The sequence below is a fragment of the Echeneis naucrates genome, chromosome 21, assembly GCF_900963305.1.
Source record: "Echeneis naucrates chromosome 21, fEcheNa1.1, whole genome shotgun sequence".
Lineage (NCBI taxonomy): Eukaryota > Metazoa > Chordata > Actinopteri > Carangiformes > Echeneidae > Echeneis > Echeneis naucrates.
This window is the reverse complement of record NC_042531.1, coordinates 6,040,324-6,060,429: the sequence shown is the minus strand read 5'-3', so window position 1 is coordinate 6,060,429 and position 20,106 is coordinate 6,040,324. Positions and strand designations below refer to the sequence as shown.

General features: G+C 41.2%; 4 protein-coding genes across 4 annotated transcripts; all 4 read left to right on the top strand.

Annotated features, from left to right (window-relative positions):
* Positions 1–242: 242 nt before the first annotated feature.
* On the top strand, positions 243–1,035 carry LOC115062141 (p53-induced death domain-containing protein 1). Its single transcript, XM_029530759.1, has 3 exons — positions 243–263; positions 392–555; positions 801–1,035. Exons 1-3 carry the CDS (start codon positions 243–245, stop codon positions 1,033–1,035), a joined length of 420 nt encoding a protein of 139 aa, XP_029386619.1.
* A 1,054-nt stretch (positions 1,036–2,089) lies between these two features.
* Positions 2,090–6,806, top strand: kbtbd7 (kelch repeat and BTB (POZ) domain containing 7). The gene has a single exon (XM_029530509.1). It carries the CDS (start codon positions 2,419–2,421, stop codon positions 4,288–4,290), a length of 1,872 nt encoding a protein of 623 aa, XP_029386369.1. The 5' UTR covers positions 2,090–2,418; the 3' UTR covers positions 4,291–6,806.
* Positions 6,807–7,525: 719 nt separating this feature from the next.
* On the top strand, positions 7,526–10,266 carry LOC115061892 (ras-related protein Rab-33B). Its single transcript, XM_029530455.1, has 2 exons — positions 7,526–7,792; positions 8,934–10,266. The coding sequence occupies exons 1-2, from the start codon at positions 7,535–7,537 to the stop codon at positions 9,378–9,380; spliced, it is 705 nt and encodes a 234-aa protein (XP_029386315.1). The 5' UTR covers positions 7,526–7,534; the 3' UTR covers positions 9,381–10,266.
* A 791-nt stretch (positions 10,267–11,057) lies between these two features.
* katnal1 (katanin p60 subunit A-like 1) lies at positions 11,058–19,794 on the top strand. The gene is made up of 11 exons (XM_029530148.1): positions 11,058–11,526; positions 12,144–12,317; positions 12,698–12,858; positions 13,324–13,492; positions 13,609–13,736; positions 13,822–13,927; positions 15,775–15,933; positions 16,113–16,239; positions 16,708–16,842; positions 18,690–18,816; positions 19,321–19,794. The coding sequence occupies exons 2-11, from the start codon at positions 12,156–12,158 to the stop codon at positions 19,517–19,519; spliced, it is 1,473 nt and encodes a 490-aa protein (XP_029386008.1). The 5' UTR covers positions 11,058–11,526; positions 12,144–12,155; the 3' UTR covers positions 19,520–19,794.
* Positions 19,795–20,106: the final 312 nt, after the last annotated feature.

Sequence of the window (20,106 nt, the reverse complement as noted above, 5' to 3'; positions counted from 1 at the left end):
GATTTAACTTTCTGGAGTGAAAATGATTAATGTTTAACAGGCTAGTATGTTGATGTTCAATCTCCCTAGTAACATTCAAACCCTCGTTATTGGTGTACTCTACCTTTGGGTAAGTGAATAAAGTCTCTGCCTGCCATTTAGAAATTTGGAATGTAAAAATATGTTTAAATAATATGAAATGCGGTTTATGAAAGCAGGTACTTTGTGTAACTCCCACTGCTGTTCTTCTGGACTTTGAGATAATGCCCAACAAAGCCCAAGAGGTATGTCTTCTATTTTCATTCTCACTTTTATGTGATGCAGACATATATTACATTGACATCTTTAGTGAAGGTAATGAATAATTTTAAAATCCCTTCCCCTTCATGTGTTTTTGTATGTCCCTTTTTAGGATGCTGTAATTAACCTGAAGACAATGCAGGAGCTTTCCAGTCAGCTCGGTTTTGAGTGGACAGTTTTGGCATATGAGCTTGACTTCAACAGAGCTGAGATAGGAAGGTTCCACTCCAGATCTACAGAGAAGCGCGCTCAGGCCAGAGCCATGTTGGAAAGCTGGTATCGTGTTAGAGTGTCTGTGCACAGTGTTGCGATGAGATTTCATCACTGTTAGCCATACCAATGAATCCTTTAAAGATTCACACAGGCACTCAGGGCTTATGATATAAGATGTTTGGTAAACTGCTTGTGCTTTTCCATGATCCCCTGAGTTTCGACTGTTAGAGCTACCTATCCCCACCCTCACTCCATTACAATCTGTCTCTCTATCACTCTCTCTTGTTTCCCATCCTTGGGGCACACAGGTATGAGAAGTCATGGGACAAGCCGAATAAGACCAAGCTGCTGCAAGATGGACTGGAGCGGGCGGGTAGACGTGACCTGGCTGAAAGGTTGCGCTGCCTCCATTGGGGCCACCAGAAGCTGAGTCGCATGGTGGAGCTACCCTCTGCCTTCCCCTTCCTCATCACAGTGCACAAGACCATCGACAACCATGACGGACTCCGCAGGATCAATGACCTCAACCGCAGATACACTTGAGGCTCAGTGAAAATACAAGAGATGTCTGCATCCCTAATTTTGATTTTAATAGCATGTAGTAAACTAACTGCACAGTGAATGTAATCTGTAATGAATAATGTGGGACCTTTTTATTGTCATTTCACTTTTTGTCTTGTGTGAAATTGAACAAACATGAAAAGCTAATTTCCTGGACTCAAAACATGTGCAAAGCCGTATTTTTCACAATGTTATTATTAGTGTTGTGGAACAGAAAAGACGAGCAGTAAATTCCCACAGCTGTAAGGAAAATATATTTTTCAAGATAAATGACAGAAATGAGAAGTCCATTTGCAAACCTATTCTTATTCTTGGCGTGAGAAAATGTAAAAGGAAATAAATTTTAATAAAACACATCCTTCAAAGATGTAAATATTGAAAATGAAATGTATACAGTATGTATGTATGTTTTTTATCTGATGATTGCATTTTATTAGTAGCAGATTAAATTTTACCCTTCTCTTATTCTTGACAGGAGCTAAAACAAAATTAAATACATTGTGTGCTTTCAAAAATTAAAATTTGTTAAATAAAGTTTATATTTTCAATAAAATAATTAAATTTTCATGGCAGCACGATTTTAATCGCGCTTATTCTTTTTAATTACACGCCGTGCTTTCTAAAATAAAATTTGGGAAATAAAATTTCGATTTTCTTTTTTTTACTTCAATTAAAACATTTTAATAGTAGCATGATCGCTGCACCGATTCATTAACAACCAAACTTGATTTGACCTACTTATACAGACCAATCAGAGACATGCAATCGCCTAGCAAGGTTGTATGAGCAAACAATGACCAGAGGGGAAGCCAGGAAAGCTGGCCTTCAAAATAAGACACTACTCTTTCTTTATTTTAGATTAAAACGACTATTTCGACTTGTAGATGGTGTTGAGTGTGCAAACTGAAGTAAAAACATTATAAGGATGCATTATTCAAAAAATAAAATGAAACAGAGAGAAAGTCACGCGACATTCAAACACAAAATGTCGTTTTAATGTTGCAGTACCTTCCGGATGTTTGGTTCCAACCTTGGCTCCGTTAACACCGCCGTTTTATTTTAGGGGGAGTCCGACAATTAAAACGAGAACAGCAAGAAAACAAATTATTGAAAATTAGCACGTTTGTGTCGGCCAGTCACGGGGGATCGTTTGTGGACTATCTCGGATCTAACGGCGGCATTATGACCGAGAAGTGTCGGCTTTCTGACACACAGGGGACCGCTCAGCTGTTGGGTCGTTGGTAATGCCCCCCCCTCCTTCAGCATATGTTTGATTTTCCCAGCGGAGCCCTGCAGACTCAGAGTATGATATCTACGGCCGTCGTTGTCGTGAAATAGCTAATTGCTCACCCGAGATTGACAGCGATGGCTTCGGCCCTGAGTTGCTTCAGCGGTCCGGAGGTGCTGGAGGACGTGAACCACGCTCGGGGTCTGATGACCGAGCTGAAGTCGCTGTACGACTGCCGGCTGCTCGGGGACGTGACCATCGGGGTGGAGTGCGAAGGGGAGTCGCCGGGACGCGGCACCGAGACCACCGGGGGGAGCATCGACCAACTTTTCCTCTGCAGCCGCAACGTCCTCGCCGCCGCCAGCCCTTATTTCAAGAGCATGTTCACCGGGGGGCTGAACGAGAGCGTCCAGGAGAGGGTGGTCATCCGCGGGGTGGACGCCGAGTCCATGTCGGTCATCATCGACTACTGCTACACCGGCAGGGTGACCATCACGGAGGGAAACGTGCAGCGGCTGTACGGGGCGGCCAACATGCTTCAGCTGGAGTACATCAGGAAGGCTTGCTCCAGCTTCATGACCAGGAGGCTGGATCTCTCCAACTGCGTGGGCATCCTGAAATTTGCAGACACCTACGACAATCCTGAGCTGAAGGAGAACGCACAAGCCTTCATAGCCAGAAACTTCAGCCAGGTGTCCAGCGGAGGGGAGCTCTGTGAGCTGGATTTGACGCAGCTGAAGGAGCTGCTGTCTCTGGACACTTTGGATGTGGACTGTGAGAGGAAGGTGTGCTCAGCTGCCCTGCAGTGGATCGAGGCGAATGCAACGGAGAAAAAGGAGGATGCATTACAAGCACTGAAGTGCGTACGCTGGAACTTGTTTACTGAGAAGGACAAGTGTTACCTGGAGAGCCTCATGGCAAGACCTTTCATGGAGAAATACCTTGCAACTTTTTTCAACGGGTCTGCAGAGGATGGCTGTGGGATGCCCACAACGCAGGATGTACCAAAACACAGAATAGGCGTGAACGCAAAAGAGATGATCCTCTTCTTCGGCCTTCCCAACGACAACATAATGTGCTGTGACCCGTACTCAGAGGACCTGTACTTCATGGCCCCTCCTTTAGAAGACCTCAGCAGTCAGGACTACAAACGATCCACCATGGAGTCCTTAATCGCCTGTGCCACACCTGAAAACAACCTGTACCTAGCCTCCCATCTCTCCAAGCACTTCTGGCTGTATAATCCTGTGCTCAACAGCTGGCAGGAGTTGGCAGAGAGGCCACTGGGGAGGATCCACTCTGGGATGGGCTACCTCAACGGCCACGTGTACCTTTTGGGAGGAAGAAACCCTGTGACAGACACCAGACTGAAGGAGGTTGAGTGCTACAGTGTCCAGAGGAACCAGTGGACGTTTGTGGCTCCTCTGCCTCATTCTTTGGGAAAAATGCAGGTGGTGGCATTAAATGACCACCTATATGTGGTAAACAAGAGGAGGATGCTTTGCTATGATCCCAAAAGGAACCGGTGGCGCCACTGTGGGTCACTAAGGAGAGACAAGCTTCATAAGGCCTGCGTATTTCAGGACCAGATCATTTGTGTGTGTGATATCCCTGTGGTGAAAGCTTACAGCCCCAACAGGGGGGAATGGAAAAGGTTGGGTGACATTCCTATTGACAGCCGGGCTCTTAACTATCAGGTAATCCAGCACAACAACAAGCTGCTGCTCCTCACTCAGACTTTGCTGCAGCACAACAAAAACAGGGTCCTGATCCATGAGTACGACCCGGCCAGGGACACCTGGAAGAACGTCATGGCAGTGTATGTGTCCACCCTGGGGCCTGTGTGCGTTTCAACACGCGTGTACCCAACGTGCCTGGGCTCCGCTCACAGCTTCTCTGCAGAGGAGGACGACGACAGCGGCTCCAGTGCTGACTGGGACTTCGATGGGCTGACAGATGCGGACTCTGACTCTGGGAGCTCTAGTTCTTTCTCAGATGAGAACTGGTAGTGAAATATGTAGCTGTGTCAAAATAAGGTTTAACCTATTTATAATTTAATTGATTTTTACAGGGTTCTGTCAGGCAGGAGAAGTCACAGACCCAGATTTAATTCAGTATTAAAATTAGCCAACAAGCCATTTAGAAGTGGAACATTTTTCACATTCTTTATTTATATTTTCTTACAAGATGATAATGATTTTTCACAGGAAGAGGGAGGAAATTAAGCATAATTGGTTTCATCACAGTCAGAACACAAACTGCAAGTCAGTGGCTTTGTGCTTCAATTTGTACTATGTCCTGCCAGCAGGGAGGACATAACGATGCCTGGTAGAGTCTTGCAGATTTGTCTTTATTCTTCTTCTGACCACATTAATAAGGGTGACTGAATGAAGTGTACGCCTGAGGTGCAGTATTACAGCTCTATCAATTGAGAACAACATACAAGGGACTGATTAAAAAAGAAGGGTCACAGTCGAAGCAACAGAACATGGTTTTTAGTCCCTGTGGTCATGCTTTTAACACCACAAAGCCTGCTCTTTACATAATACAGTGGTTAAGTTCAGAGAAACAGATTGTGAGAGTTTGATACTTTGGAAAAAGAACAACTGGTGATGCTCATCTATCAAATCCACAGTATAACATGCAACCTGCTCTTGAATAAAGCTCTTGAATAAATTTAATAAATTAAATAAAGTGGGAGGGTTTTGGGTTTGTTTTTTTTTTTTTTTTTTGCTTTTTTGTGAAAACTGCATGAAAAAATGAAACGACCAGGACCACTGCCATAATGCAATTCATACATTCATAGTTTGTAAAGCAGGCTTCTGATAAAGATTTGTACATTCCAAACCCAAGCTGAGATACAGTAGGGGTTTTTGTTTGTTTGTTTTTTGTTGGCCTCGACTCCGAAAGACATAATATGTGAAACTGTTTTCATGTGCTCAGTGGTACTCCCCGTGATTAGTAAATGAATGTGTTTATGTTAAATAGATGAGGGGGCTCTTTAATACTTTAATACAGAAGATGTTTGCAGTTAGCATGTTATTTGCTGGAATACATGATCAGCTCATTTTCATGATCCTTGTAAGATCATGATTATGATTTTTTTTGGGACATCAGGCAGCTCAAGTGCCTCATGTTGATGACACAGCTGGTCATTTGCAGGCCTTTAAAATTCACCTTTTTTTATGTCATTGATGCACATAAAGATGTCGCACACAGCCAGAGTTGTGAAAACTACTGTATGAAATGTAGAAGCCAATGTACTGTACACTCACTCAGGTCTAGGCTCAAGCAAAGCCTGTATGCCATGATTGTTTTGAGATGTAGTGAAATTAGGTAGCCTTGGCAACAAATCATAAATTGAATTACATTAATTGGAAATAATTCTCTGTGTGTCTGTATGTGTTTTTTTTACTTGTTCATTTTTTAAGTGACATTTACTGTATGTTTCAAAATTTAAATGTTCACAGTGTTTTGAGAATTCCTCTTGGTTCTGAATTGTTCTAGTTGAAGGAAATGCATGCATGCATCTGCTCCAAAGCCACTGGCCACACCAACCACCCTGAACACTCAATTACCGGTTATAATCTGTGTTGAACAACATCAGGGATGAGATTTCATTTGTGTCATTGATATTAATGTTGTGGACAAAATATTAGAAATGCCTCCCTGAATAATGCATTACCACAAACTACATCCTCCAAATTGTCAATTAAGTTTCTCTATAAAGGGATTTCAATAAATATTGAAAATTAATAAACTTCATGAAGGAAGGGTTTATTGCAGGGCAGTTGTATGGGACCGCATTGCTTTTAGCTCGAGCTAGGTGTACCTAACAAGCTGGGAAATGAGCGTACTTCTTTCCACTGTGTTCCTCTGATAGATCGTTGAATTGCTATATTTTTGAATGTCCACCTGTGTGCTGGAAGGGTTGATTGGTTCTGGTAACATTTGGCCTGGATTGTAAAGATGTTTCAGTATATGTGTCAAATAAACTGTCTGATGCTGACAAACAAATCCCTAAAAGGTTTCAGATCTTTATTCAGATGTGGTAAGAATGGATGATGTAGTTGTCCATAAAGATCTGCCGTAATTGTCAACATTTGAATTAGGGGCCTCATTATTAACATGGATAACTCATCATACTATTTGAGTCAATGCAAGTCAATGTTGTTTGGGTTATGTTTGTTTATTTTTGTATATTATGTTTATTTGCATTGATGTTAAAACGTATTTTTGGATATCGCCTGTGTTACTATTTTACAAATGTGTATGAGGTCAATATACTGGGCTGTTGGAGATTGTGTCTTTCCATCGTTCCACTCTGCTCTAATTGGTTCAGCCAGAAAGTAGTTTGATTGTCAGTAATGCCTCTCATGTGAATCACGAAGGAAAGCGTACCATGTTGGACATTCTGCTTTTTGATGATGGTTTGAAAAAGTCTGATCTAGATCTGTGGTCGACTGAGACATTGTCTAATTAAAATTGCTGGCAGCTACTGACAGTGTGCGGACCATCTGTCTGATTGTCGCTTCAAGATTTTATTCCCATGAGGAAATTCAAAAGCTACCAAGCAGCCTTTTTGGCATTATTTTTGTGTTTGCCAGCTGCAACATTATGTGATGTAAACATTAATGCAAATCAAGAATTAAAAAAAAAAAAAAAAAGATATAAATTACAATAAAATAGCCCAATCGACATACATAAGCAGTGTTATTTATGGTACCTAAACACATTATAGTTATGGGGAATTGCCATACATTTATCTAATAGCTATTGCATCTGTCCCTATCAAATAACACTGAATGTATAGATATACTTAAATAACATTTATTATACCATACTTTTAGGTTTACCATTCTTTATACTTTGGATTTCCATTGAAATCAGTCCCACAAAGTAGTGATGTAAGTTATTGTTACTAAAAGATTTGAATATTTTTCCAAAAAGTCCATAATGAATACTATATAATAGTTCATTGATAGGAATTATCGTAATGAAAAATACACATTGTAGATAAATAAAAATGCCCGTTAATAATAATAATAATAATAATAAGAATAACGAGAACAGCATTTGTCTTAAATGTATGTTATATTGTTGAAAAAATTATTCAAGAAAATAAAAAGGATCCAAAAAGAATACTTCTGCTTGAAGTGTCCTTTTCGAGCACAAATGCCTTTTCAGACTGCTGGTGTCTTAATCTCGCGATAATTCGGCGGTTTCCACTTCCAGACTGCGAGATGACGAGCGATGGCAATAGAAAACAAACCTGGGGTGGAATTTGACACAGTTTTTAGTCGAAATGACTCCCTGGAGCTCTCTTCACACCACGATTATGAGACGGCACAAGCTCGCATTTTTAAGATAATAGTAATAGGAGATTCAAACGTGGGGAAGACATGTCTGACTTACAGGTTCTGCGGGGGCACTTTCCTGAAAAACCCGGAGGCGACGATCGGGGTGGATTTCAGAGAGAGGACGCTGGATCTTGACGGGGAGAGTATCAAGGTGAGGTGAGCTGCAAACACACAAACACGCACCTACAGGTCTGAAATCACAGACAGGCAGTGTGTCTGCTGGATAAACACAACCATTCATCTGAGCTGAGGTTCAGAGGTGGACACAGAGGAGAGCCACAGCTTTTACACATTCAAAACACTGAAGGTGGCACCATTTCAATGCATTCATCTCAAAGATGGTTACTGCTGGTCTGGGGTTTACTAGTCTGTTACATATTCTATCATCTCCCCTTGTGAAAAAACAAAACAAAACACCTGATAGTTGTATCATCACACGAGTAAAGTGGAGGAAATGTTCATTTCTGTGGGCTGTTTACGATACCAAAATTAAACCTCTGAATCTGAGTCAAATCAAGTTCTTCCAAAACGCGATGGTCGTGAATCATGAAGGTCTGGAAAGTGCCCTGTGTTGTTGCATCAGCCACGGCTTATTCCTAAGTTGTGGCCCAGGACCTCTCACATGGTGGACTTGGAGCAGGGGCAGGGCTTCCCATTCCTGGAAAACACCCAGGACCCTTCAAAATATCTCAACTGAATGTAAAGTAGTTATTTAATAGTATCAGTAATACCAAGATCCTCTCTGTTAAAGAGGTTTTTTTAAACCAGCTTTGCCTTTTTCCAAAGCAGACTTGTCACAAAGCATGGGTGGGATTGATCCCGTCATTGGTGGCTGTGTCTGTTTGAGCAAACTTTAACACCAGGATCTTAAAACCAAAGTAGTTAAAGCCAAAGCAGCCATTCTTCATTTAAGTATTTATACACGTGCTTTTCTTCCTGAGACACTGCAACTTCTGTGAGAAAAGGCTGTCTCTTTGCTTCTAGCACAACAGGAGAGTTAAAAAAAAATAAAGTATTAGTTTGAACCTAAGCTTTTTTTCCCTCCATCATTTTTTTCATCCACACTGAGCTAGTTTGTGATGCGTGATAACCTGTAATTTACTTGGCATGACAAAACAAGAAACAAAACAAGCACAGGAATGCAGAAGGTATTGAGAGAGATTGATTTAAAATTGGAATAATTTGTTTTAACTTTGGTTTTCATAAAAAATATAGAAAAGCCAGCTATTATCATTATTGATTTCATTGTTATCATTAGAACATTATATCAGTGTTTGTTTCTGATATATCAGTTGCAGATTTGGGACACTGCAGGTCAGGAGCGCTTCAGGAAGAGCATGGTGGAGCACTACTACCGCAGTGTCCATGCCGTCATCTTTGTTTATGATATGACAAGCCTGGCCTCCTTCGAGAGCATCCCTGAGTGGATTGAAGAGTGCAGCCGTCACTGCGTGGGGCCCCTGGTGCCCCGGATCATGGTGGGAAACAAGTGTGATCTCAGGGACCGTCGAGAGGTTCCCACGTCAGCTGCTCAATGTCTTGCCGACAGATACAACTTGCCATTGTTTGAGACTTCAGCCAAAGACCCTTCTGAGAGGGAACATATTGATGCTATCTTTCTGACTATAGCTTATAAGCTGAAGAGTCACAAACCTCTGAGACTGAAGCAGCTGAGTGAGAGCAGTGTCAGGCATTTGTGGAACCAGAGAGAACAGGAAGCAGCAGCTTGTCAATGTTGAAATCACCTCCATCCACTATGGATGCAGAGAGAGAGGGAGCTAAGGCCACTGCAGCATTCAGAAAGAATATGGTGCTGATGAAAACAGTGTTGAACTGAGCCTCCCAACACTGAGACTGAATTCAGAAAGGCCTACTTTAATAACAAGATAGGATGGACATAAGCGTCCTAAGATTCTTACACTTTCCCTGCCTACTGTCAGGCATAGGTGGTGACAAATAGTGTAAATACAAGTTTGCACAATGCTGGATCAACATTTCAGTGAAATGCATGAATGGACATGGAGTTATGACAAGTATTTGTAATTCAAGCTGCACTAAAAATCACTTTGAATCAATCAACAGCATTGCAGAGTGCATTTTAGTATATTGATAAATTATATGCAATCAGCCATTTAGCAGCACTAACTAAGCACGAGCAGCTCTTATTTAATACTAAGTCGTCTATAGAATTTAACAGTGAATTAAGGGAATATTAGATTTGGGAGTTCAGGAAGGGACCAAAAATATATACATAAAAAACTGTGAAGAAAACTGCAATCATTTTTTCTGTTCAAGTTTTAAGTGACGTTTCCGTTCTTACAGATGTATAACTACAAAGTTTAGATGTTGTTATTGAATGTCCACTAATCAATATGAAGCTTTATGTCAGCCCATTTCTCATCACAGTTCTGTCGAGAACTCTGTCAAACCAAAACAGTAATGTCAAAATGTAGCTGTCTTATTGGGCAAAATGCAAATCCACAGAGTTCACATGTTAAAACAAGCTTAGCAGTTGTTGAATTCCATGTTATACCATATTTATGAAAAGGGGGGGGCACATCTTATTCTTTTGTTGCATGTGTGCAATAATTCAGTATGGAAATCTGTGATGACATAAAGCTGCAAATCAATAAAAGCAGTATTATCTTTGCAATTTTAATTTTTGAGGTGTCAGGTGTTTCGTTTTGTTTGGTGTGATAAACGGAGAGCCATACTTTCCAACACTGGAGGCAGCAGTTTGAGGCACCATTGCTATATTGTTTTTGTGATCGATGAAAAAATAAGTTATTGCTTCTAAAAGTATAGGACACAGACGCTGTGATTCATTTGTACACTAAGTGAACTGGGCAGATTACCTTCAAAAATACCGGCAGCAATACACATTATCGCATTTATTTATTTATTTTTTTTTTTTAGAAATCATTGCATATGTCAGTTTCGACATGCGGATTTACATGTCAACTGAGGTAACATTTCCAGTTTTTCTGTCCACTTAAATCATTTTTCATTATTTTGGTTTACATTTTAATGCTTTATCACCATCCAGTGGTCAAAACCCACACAGCCTCAGTCTGCAGGCATACGCTTTACGGAACCGTGTAATCTGGCAACTTTTTCTCGTTAAAAGTACCCATCCTCGACAGTTCACGTGAAACACAGGAATAATCCCCGTTTTAAAGCGAAACCCAATCACATTTCTTGCCATCAATACAAATAAGGAGACACACTATTCTGATGCCCGCTGTTTGTTTTCTCTGACCATCTCGATCGATTAGCGCTCATCCATTGGAAGCTCCCGTCTACCAGCTCGTGTTAAGTCCGTGAACGCACCGCCGGCACCGAGCCGTCTGTATTCTTCACGCGGCGTCTCCTCGCGGCCATGGTAACACTTTCCTCAACGCCGGACGACTGACAAAACAAAAAAGCAACCAACAACAACACAAATAATACACAGTTTTTCCACTGCAGCTGTGTGGGTAAAGAAGACGACCTGGTGGGGCGGCCGGTCTTTTCTTTTTTATTTATTTTTTATTTTTTTGTGGGGTAGCTGTGTATTTGAACACACGCTGGGAGGATTAAGGAGCCTTTACGTTATTTATCGCTACAACGGCTGGTTTTGTTTCATGTCGGTGGCCTAGCAGCGAGCTAGCACAGAAAAGCTAACGTTAGCAGGGTGGAGACGAGAAGAAGAAGAAGAAGAAGAAGAAGCTCAAATGAAACGTGGGTTGATTTAACCGGGAGCTGAAATGAGGCTCGCTAAAATCAGGTAGCTTTACTAATCGGCCGCTGTAGCTGGCCGGTAGCTTCGGTCCTGTTCCACCGGCACCTGACTCCCACGGAGCTCATCTGTGATCGCCGCAGTTTGCAGCGTGGACTTGGACCGATGTAAGCAACACATTTTCGCTGTATGGATTCATGTCAAATCCAACACTTGTGTCTCGGCGTTAGGTCGCACTGTTAAAGTACGTTGTAAAAATAAAATTTAAAAAAAAAAAATATATATATATGCCGATGTGTGCAAATGGATGAGTCACTTCTACTTCCTTGCCATTTTGCCACTATACTGATTTTTATTGAATATGTGTTGAGTTTTGTTTCTTGAAATATGTAGAATTAGCAGAATACTATGCAACTAAGGAATGCACCCAATTAGGGTGTGGGTCCGTTTGTGCATGTGTGTGTATGTTTTGTGCACTTAGATATTGAGGCTAAGTGTTACTATCTAGATTAAAATTACTCGTGTTGTGGTCGTGTTTTATGATTGGGAAGTTGTAGATGAGGGAGGTGAAGGGATTGAATTAAAGGGAGACTTCGAGAGGTCTCATTATATTATGAGTATTATTTAGGTTTTATGATTTATATTGTTTGAACACTCATACATGTGATGCATTTATTCTGGAGTGCTGACACAATTATACTAATTAAACCTTCTAAGCAACATCAAGCACACACAATTTTTCCATTTCTAAGAACTAACCATTTTCTTTTTCATCATTCTATAGCTATTATTCAACATGAATTTGGCAGATATATGTGACAACGCCAAGAAGGGCCGAGAGTATGCTTTGCTTGGAAACTATGACTCCTCCATTGTATACTACCAGGGAGTCATTCAACAGATCCACAAACACTGCCAGTCCCTCAGAGACCCTGCACTTAAAGTTAAATGGCAACAGGTGAGTTCCCCAAAATTTCTGAGTGCCCTGAGACTGCAGCTTGAAGGCACGGTCGGTCAGCACTGCACAACCGTGTCACCAGCACAAAGTTTCTGGTTTCAAGCCCTGGGACTGGAACATATGTGGGCTGTGTCTGCATGTCCGTGTTAAGGTTAGGTCAATGGCATTGTTAGGTATGGTTGTTTGTCTCTATATGTCAGTGTTGGGAGAGACCGGCAACCTCACCCTATGCCAGCTGGGTTTGGCTCCAGCTCTCTCTTAACCATGATTGATGAATTATTATTCTGTCAGTCTCTCAGACTTTTTAGGAAATTATTATTTGGCTTGTCATAAGCTTTTTTGCAACATGGGGCTCTACAGTTTCTTCATCTGTCTATCAGGTCAGGCAGGAACTCACTGAGGAGTATGAGCAGGTAAAGGTTATCATGGGAACACTCGAGAGCTTTAAGTCAGAGAAGCCAGTTGACGTCTTTGCACCTCCATCTGATGAGAGACCTGAGGATCCAGCAGTTTGGCCCCCTCCCATCCCTGCAGAACACAGGTATGTGTGCAAGTGTGAATGTGTAAAGAGGACTGACAAAGTATGTGTGCGTAGAACAGGGTGTACCGCTTCTGTCTTGCCATAACAGTAAGTTCCAGTTGGAGAAGTGGTATAGGTAATGGATGGATAGGCTAAATCAAAGAGTAGGATGCCATGTTTCTTACTCTCATATCTGTCACATATACACGAAACAGTTTGAATATAATGACACACTGAAATCTGGAAGGATTATATGTATAGCTGCACCTTTTATCTTATTCTATTTGTAATAGGGAAGCACTTTGAAGTACAAAGACACTTCATTTGCATGATATCTTTCATCTTGCACTAAATGACTCAGCAGGCTGGATTTTTTTCATTAGAGTGGCGTATTGTTCATGTTATCTACCATTTCCTCAATTGCATATTATCTTTGGCATGGGCTTTTCACACATGTGTTTTAATCACATGTGCATGTCTTTGTAGGAATCCTGTTACAGTGAAGCGTCCCAACAGTGCAGTGAAGCAGCAGAGGAAAGACTCTCCTGGTCTGCAGCATCGAGGGGCAGGGCCAGGAGGCCGCGGTCAGGGCAACCTAAAACCAGACCGCCCAGGATTCAGAGACGTTCGTGGCACAAAGGCCAAAGATGATAAGGTACTGCAGATAATGATTAGTGATTTCGTAAATAGATAGATACATTGGTGGTGTCTAAATCAAAATAGTCCCTCAACTTGTTTTTAGTTTAATAACCCTTAATTTTTCCTCATCAGGGAAAGAAGGGGGTTGGTGAAGGAGCAGGGGATGTAGAGCAGAAGAAATTTGATGGCACAGGATACGACAGTGACCTGGTGGATTCACTGGAGAGAGATATTGTGTCCCGTAACCCTAACATACACTGGTATTGTGGCATACAAAGACTCGTCCATACTTGTCCACACTTTTGTTGCTGTGGCCATTGGTTGACTCGTCTTGTTGAACTTCAGGGATGACATTGCTGATCTGGAAGATGCTAAGAAGCTGCTAAGAGAAGCAGTCGTGTTACCCATGTGGATGCCTGACTTTTTCAAGGGCATTCGTCGCCCCTGGAAGGTATGCACAATGGCATCTCCAAACACAAACATGCAAGCTTAAAATTTTCGGAGATAACAGATGAACAGATTTAAACAGTGATCAAAATTTTTGCTCCGATTTTAAATGAATTTAAACAGGCATACTTAACTGACGTTTAAAATCCTGCCATATGGCTTTACAATAGGTGATCATAACACGGCCATCATTTTAGTAGTCTTAATATTAGACTACTGTCTCCTTTTTTAAAAGTTGCTCAGAAATGTAATCACCTATTAAATAAGAGAAAGAAATTATAGCGAATACAATGGACTAGTTAAGTACATAGGAGACAGTAATTCATTCTACACCAACAAACATGTCTCCATTGCTACATTAATCATTTAAAGATAACTTATCAATCACTTTCTATCAGACATACAACAACAACAAAAAAAATGTGCAGGTTATCTTCATCATATATATCAACAGTTGTCGGCTGTCACACTTTACAGTCATAAGTCTCAGGCCTTCCTACCTGTTTCTATGACCACAGTTGATATGTAGTGACTTATCACTGAGCAGGTGTGAGTCATAACATTTCAAGTATCTCAAAGTAGTCACATCACTCTCAAACTAAGGACCTTTTCAGGCTGGAACAACAGCTTGCTCTTTTTCTGCTTAAACACAACTCTAATCATTTAATGTTTGCATCAATAGCAATGGGCTTGCTCAGTCACGCTAAATCTCAGGTTTTACGTGACTGAATGACCAGTTTGAGCTGGTCTCATCATGTGAGGTCTCTTCCCCCGGGCCTGCCATGTGAGGGTCAATATTTAGTCATTTTCTACAGCAGCACAATGCTTTCCATTTGTCTAATATATGCATGCATATCTGAACTCTTTACTCAGTCTCAATAGGAACAGAGTCGTTTCTTCAAATAACTGAAAGTACAGTAAACATGTAGGATTAATGCAATAGTTATTGAAGAAAAAGACAGTTTAAGGTCACATTTGGTTCAGGACAGGACTGGAGGTATTCATTTAATTGCAACTGACATTTAGTATAGACGTCTGTAACGCATTGTTACTGTAGATGTGCTCTCCCACTCTCTTGTGTTCCTGCTGGGATTCTGATAAATCTCTTTTTAGAATTGATTTTGGAAAAATTAAATGCGCATTTTGACAATATAAGATGCATTAGTAGAAGAATTGTTAACCAGCAGGGACTACGAATGTATGAAAATGTAAATGTAATCTCCATAGCAACACACACAATCCAAATGCCAAAATGTCAGACATCAGAGCGGCGTAGATGTCTGATGCTAGAGATTTGAATCAGGCATTCAGGCATGGCAATTTTTCTTATATTAAATGGCATTTAAGCTGAAAATTAGTGTTGCTTTTGGCGTGAGGGTTAACCCTAACCCTAACCCTCTGTCTTCAGCCATGAATCAGCATAACTTCTAATTTTAGATGTATCAACAAGTTGTTATTGTCAGCTCTCAGCTGCCAAAACTGATGGAACAGGTGGCGTATTTCAGTTGTTTACATGAGGGGTGACTCTCTCTGTCTGTGCTGGACCAATAACCTTGGCTACACAAGTAGCTCTCACAATAAACAGGTAACTCATTACGAGTTATTCAGCGTAAAGGAGCGGTGATACTTTTGCTAATTGTCACAGGGAAGTACGCACTTAGTATTGTAAATCAGAACTGCAGGTTTTTCAGTCGAGTAGGAGCAGATGAAGCACTCTCCGTTGCCTCAGATTTGCTCAGCTGTCAGCCCTGTGATGTGGTGTTTTCACAGTAATCCGTCTGAATGTAAAAGTGCTTGTCAACCCCAAATCTCCCACATGTCTTAAGTTTAACAACAGCGTCTCTGTCTCAGGGCGTGTTAATGGTTGGCCCTCCAGGGACAGGGAAAACCATGCTAGCCAAAGCTGTGGCCACAGAGTGTGGGACTACTTTCTTCAATGTGTCGTCCTCCACACTAACCTCCAAATACAGGGGCGAGTCGGAAAAACTTGTTCGTCTGCTGTTTGAAATGGTTGGTATTCATATTGGTAAATTACTTTTCAGTGCCTTGCTGTTGTCAGTGTGTATGGGTGGATGACTGACAGGTAAATTATAAGAACAAAAGCTCTGGATTGAAAAAAATTCCAATTACAAATGAGAGGCTGAAATGTATTTCTGCTGTTATCTGGTTTCTGTAATGTTTCTCCTAAGGCCCGGTTTTATGCACCAACCACCATCTTTATAGACGAGATTGACTCCATCTGTGGCAGGAGAGGAACATCTGATGAACATGAAGCCAGCCGCAGGGTCAAATCTGAACTTCTGGTTCAGATGGATGGTGAGTGAACACGAGTGAGTACGTGAGTCTAGTATGAGGGTTTTGTTTTTTGCTTTTGTTTTTTTGTGGACTTTTGTGTGAATTTTAACAGAAATTGCAATCAGAAGCATTAAGATGAGCAAAAGAAATGCAGTAGTGTTTGTCCCGGAAAATCTGTTTGCAATGAATTTAAACTTTTTAAACCACTGCACCACAGTATTGTTACATGTTCTTATCCCTGTTTTCTTTTCTAAGTGTTGGACTAATTATTAGTTTCTTTTTAGACATACTGGATGTTGCTGGACCTGAGAACAAATTTAGTTTGATGTATAAGCATGCAAATGTCAATAAATCAACCTATAACTTAGACATCTTCTTCACTACTGAATGTGCTGGATATAATCTGTCTGAAACTGTATAGAATCCAATATTAAACTAAAATTATTTCAGTAAAACGTCTGGAAATTATTATATCAATTGTGTAACCAGGTGTTGGGGGGGCGCTGGAGAATGATGACCCCTCTAAGATGGTGATGGTCCTTGCTGCCACCAACTTTCCCTGGGACATTGATGAGGCATTAAGGCGACGCCTGGAGAAGCGGATCTACATCCCCCTGCCAACAGGTGATCTCAACAACCTAGAGCAATGATGACTGGAGTTCTCCAGCACGCTGCAGCTCAAAACAGTAGGGGTGTGCCAAAAAATCGATTCATATAAGAATAACGATTCTCATTTACTACGATTCAGAATTAATTTAAAATGTCCCAGATTAAAAAAAAAAAAAAAAATCTGCAGGCTGCCTGCCTCTATTTATTATCTGAGACATCCTGACTTCACCACAGAGCTGGTTCTGGAACATACGGATGCTCAGTAAGCACCAAAACAAGGAGGAAACTACAATAACTACAATAATGGAGGAAAGAGAGACCCGTCCTCATTGAAGGCAAAGACTTGGACTCATTTTGGTTTTTACCTAGAGCCCTATTTTTTTCCCAAATTCCGTTTACTTATTTTTTTTTTCCAGTTTTACATTTTTGAGAATTTCATTTTTAGCATTTTACACAAATTTAACCCTGAGACAGTGTTTTAAGTAATTTAGACAATTTCTTCAGTTATAACTGAAGACTTTCCACACACTTAAGAAAAAACACAACAATAAAACAATGACACATACATTCCACAACTTTGGTGGGAATATCAAATCTACTGTAAACTTTAATTTCATCTCTCCCCATGCTCTTTGGTTTTCCACCAATTACTGACATCTCCTTTCAAGTACATGACAGTCAACCTGTTTGTGTTGAGCTCAGTGAGGGACTTAGCACTCAGACAGCCGCTTCGCTGGTGGGGGGCGTGCTTTATTAGTGGCCCCCTCTGAGAATTTTCCTGACAGATACGTTGTATCTGGGCTCCGGTCTCTATGAGGGGGTCCAGTCTCTCGTCTCGTCTAGTCTCTAGTCTCTGGAGTGGTATGTTCTAGTCTTTGGGGGAGGGCCAGTCTCTGGAGGGGGGGTCCAGTGTCTCTGGTCGAATCTCTTGGGAGGTCCCGCCTCGTCTAGTCTCTACTCTCTGCAGGGGTCCAGTCTAGGAGCTGGGGGGGGTCACCGTTCCTTGCTGTAGCTCCGTCCATTACTCATCACCAATTAGCCAATTAACTTAGACATGTTCAGTTGCCCCTGCCGGGATTTGAACCGCGCCCTTCTTGTTGCAGGGTGGCAGTGCTAACCACTATGCTCAAGTCACCACATTCATTAATTTATTTATTCATTTGTTCATGGGTAGGAGGATGTGCATTACTAGTGACCCCCCTCGGAGCATTTTCCCAACAGATATGTTCCTTTTTATTCTGGGGGGGGGGGAGGAGTTTATGTAAAATATCGTCCAGCTCCGTGTTATTCCGTGTTTATGTTTATAATGAATTCCATTTTTTTGTTATTGCAGATTTTATAGGCCCTATTTACCGAATGCCCGGGAAGACAAGCTTGGTCTTTGCTAAAAGCAAAATTAGGAGCCCATGTTTAATTGCACTATTATTATTATTTTTTTTTTTTATATATATAAAAAGACACTTATTTTTTTATTTAAGCAATATGTGATATTGCTTTTATGCAACAATTCCATCTAAGCATGGATAAATGCTTAAAACTTAATAAATGTGAAAAAGTGACTTTAATATCTCATCTGTCCTGCAAAGCAGACTGGAGTAGATCATGAGGATCATTTCGCACACCTATAGATTGAAGCAGAAATCATTTTGAATTGAATATCGATTTTGAATCAAATTGTAGTCCCAAAAATTGGAAACGAATCCTGAGATAGTAAAAGATTTCCACCACTACAAAACAGTTGAGAATAATTAATATTACTTCACACTGTGGACTTCCTGATGGACCAGTGGTGTTTTATTCTTTTTTTAACCGCGCCATGCTTATGTCTGATCAACACTGTCTGTGTGTCTGTCTGTCTGTAGCTGTGGGTCGTGTCGAGCTCCTGAAGATCAACCTCAGGGAGGTGGAGGTCGCCTCTGATGTGGACCTGGACCTCATAGCTGAGAAGATTGAAGGTTACTCTGGAGCAGACATCACCAACGTCTGCAGGTGTGTTTTGTTTTTTGTTTTTTTTGTGTGTGTACAAGAAAGTAGAACCACATAAAATGTGCCACACATTAATATTGAGAAATGGTAATGTAATAGATGACAGACCCAAATGAGTTCTAACCTGGGCAAACATTGACCTAAAGGTTTTTTTTAAGATAAAATAGCACACCACCACACCATGATTGAGGTTAGAGAGACAGAGAAGCGCAACAACTGAGCTGTAGTATGGAACACCTTGAATATTTAATTTATCAGCATCTTTTCGACTGTAGCTATGCTGTTAATTGTATTTTCTATTGCTCACGTTGTCTCTGCTCATCTCTGGCCTTCATTGTTTTATTGACCTTGGATGTTTCTGACTTTCAGTCTAGACACTGTCCCTATGGACAGAAAAAGTGCTTGACAAATAAGGACATAAAAAAAGTCCAAATACTATTTAAGGAGAAGATTTGTTCAAATGAACATGTGTGGTGAGTGACCCTAACCCTGTACCTGTTACATCAGGGATGCGTCCATGATGGCAATGCGTCGTCGAATTCAAGGTCTGAGCCCCGAGGAGATCCGAGCTCTGTCCAAAGACGAGCTGCAGATGCCTGTGACCATGGAGGATTTCACCCTCACACTCAAGAAGATCTCCAAGTCTGTCTCTGCTGCCGACCTAGAAAAATACGAAGCATGGATGGCTGAGTTTGGGTCAGTATAGAGAAGAGTGGAAGGAGGGACAAGCAGCATGGAAAATGATTAAGAGGAAGGACTCCAAAGTGCACCTCACAGAGCTGAGTAAACTCTAGTGTATGACGCAGGATGCGCATCAGGGATCAAGATAATGCACAGGTTAAAGTTCACATCAGCTAGCTGGTGCCTTTGAGTAAGCATGACTTTACTCCAGGGCTTTCACATTCCCTCCCCCTGATCTTTGCTTAGGCACAATAGTCCATGTAGACGCTATCAATCATCCAGCTGCTGACTGACAAGTGACCTGAGGAAAGACTTGACTGGCACAGGAAAGGTTTTTTTTTTGGTTTTTTTTTTTAATGGAGCCATGCACACTCATATTACGTTAATATTCATGCAAGAACATTTTCATTGTCAGATTCTTAGCCTTGATCCAAATCGGTTTAACCAAACTAAACAAACTCATTGTTGACTTCTGATAATTACCACTTATCATTCACAAAATGTCACCAAAGAGTAGAAAGAAAAACTTGCAGTCACAAGTTCTGCTGCAGATGTCAGCAGCTGCAAAAAAAAACTGCAGATTTGGCACTTTAAGTGTCAGAACGCCTGTTC

Excerpts from the sequence above, each read along its gene's own strand:
- kbtbd7 (XM_029530509.1), top strand. The coding sequence starts at position 2,419 with ATGGCTTCGGCCCTGAGTTGCTTCAGCGGTCCGGAGGTGCTGGAGGAC.
- katnal1 (XM_029530148.1), top strand. The coding sequence starts at position 12,156 with ATGAATTTGGCAGATATATGTGACAACGCCAAGAAGGGCCGAGAGTAT. Across the intron at positions 12,859-13,323 it reads CCCATCCCTGCAGAACACAG|GAATCCTGTTACAGTGAAGC; the intron begins GTATGTGTGCAA and ends ATGTCTTTGTAG. Across the intron at positions 13,928-15,774 it reads GCATTCGTCGCCCCTGGAAG|GGCGTGTTAATGGTTGGCCC; the intron begins GTATGCACAATG and ends TCTCTGTCTCAG.
- LOC115062141 (XM_029530759.1), top strand. The coding sequence starts at position 243 with ATGCCCAACAAAGCCCAAGAG. Across the intron at positions 264-391 it reads TGCCCAACAAAGCCCAAGAG|GATGCTGTAATTAACCTGAA; the intron begins GTATGTCTTCTA and ends GTCCCTTTTTAG. Across the intron at positions 556-800 it reads AGAGCCATGTTGGAAAGCTG|GTATGAGAAGTCATGGGACA; the intron begins GTATCGTGTTAG and ends TGGGGCACACAG.
- LOC115061892 (XM_029530455.1), top strand. The coding sequence starts at position 7,535 with ATGGCAATAGAAAACAAACCTGGGGTGGAATTTGACACAGTTTTTAGT. Across the intron at positions 7,793-8,933 it reads TTGACGGGGAGAGTATCAAG|TTGCAGATTTGGGACACTGC; the intron begins GTGAGGTGAGCT and ends CTGATATATCAG.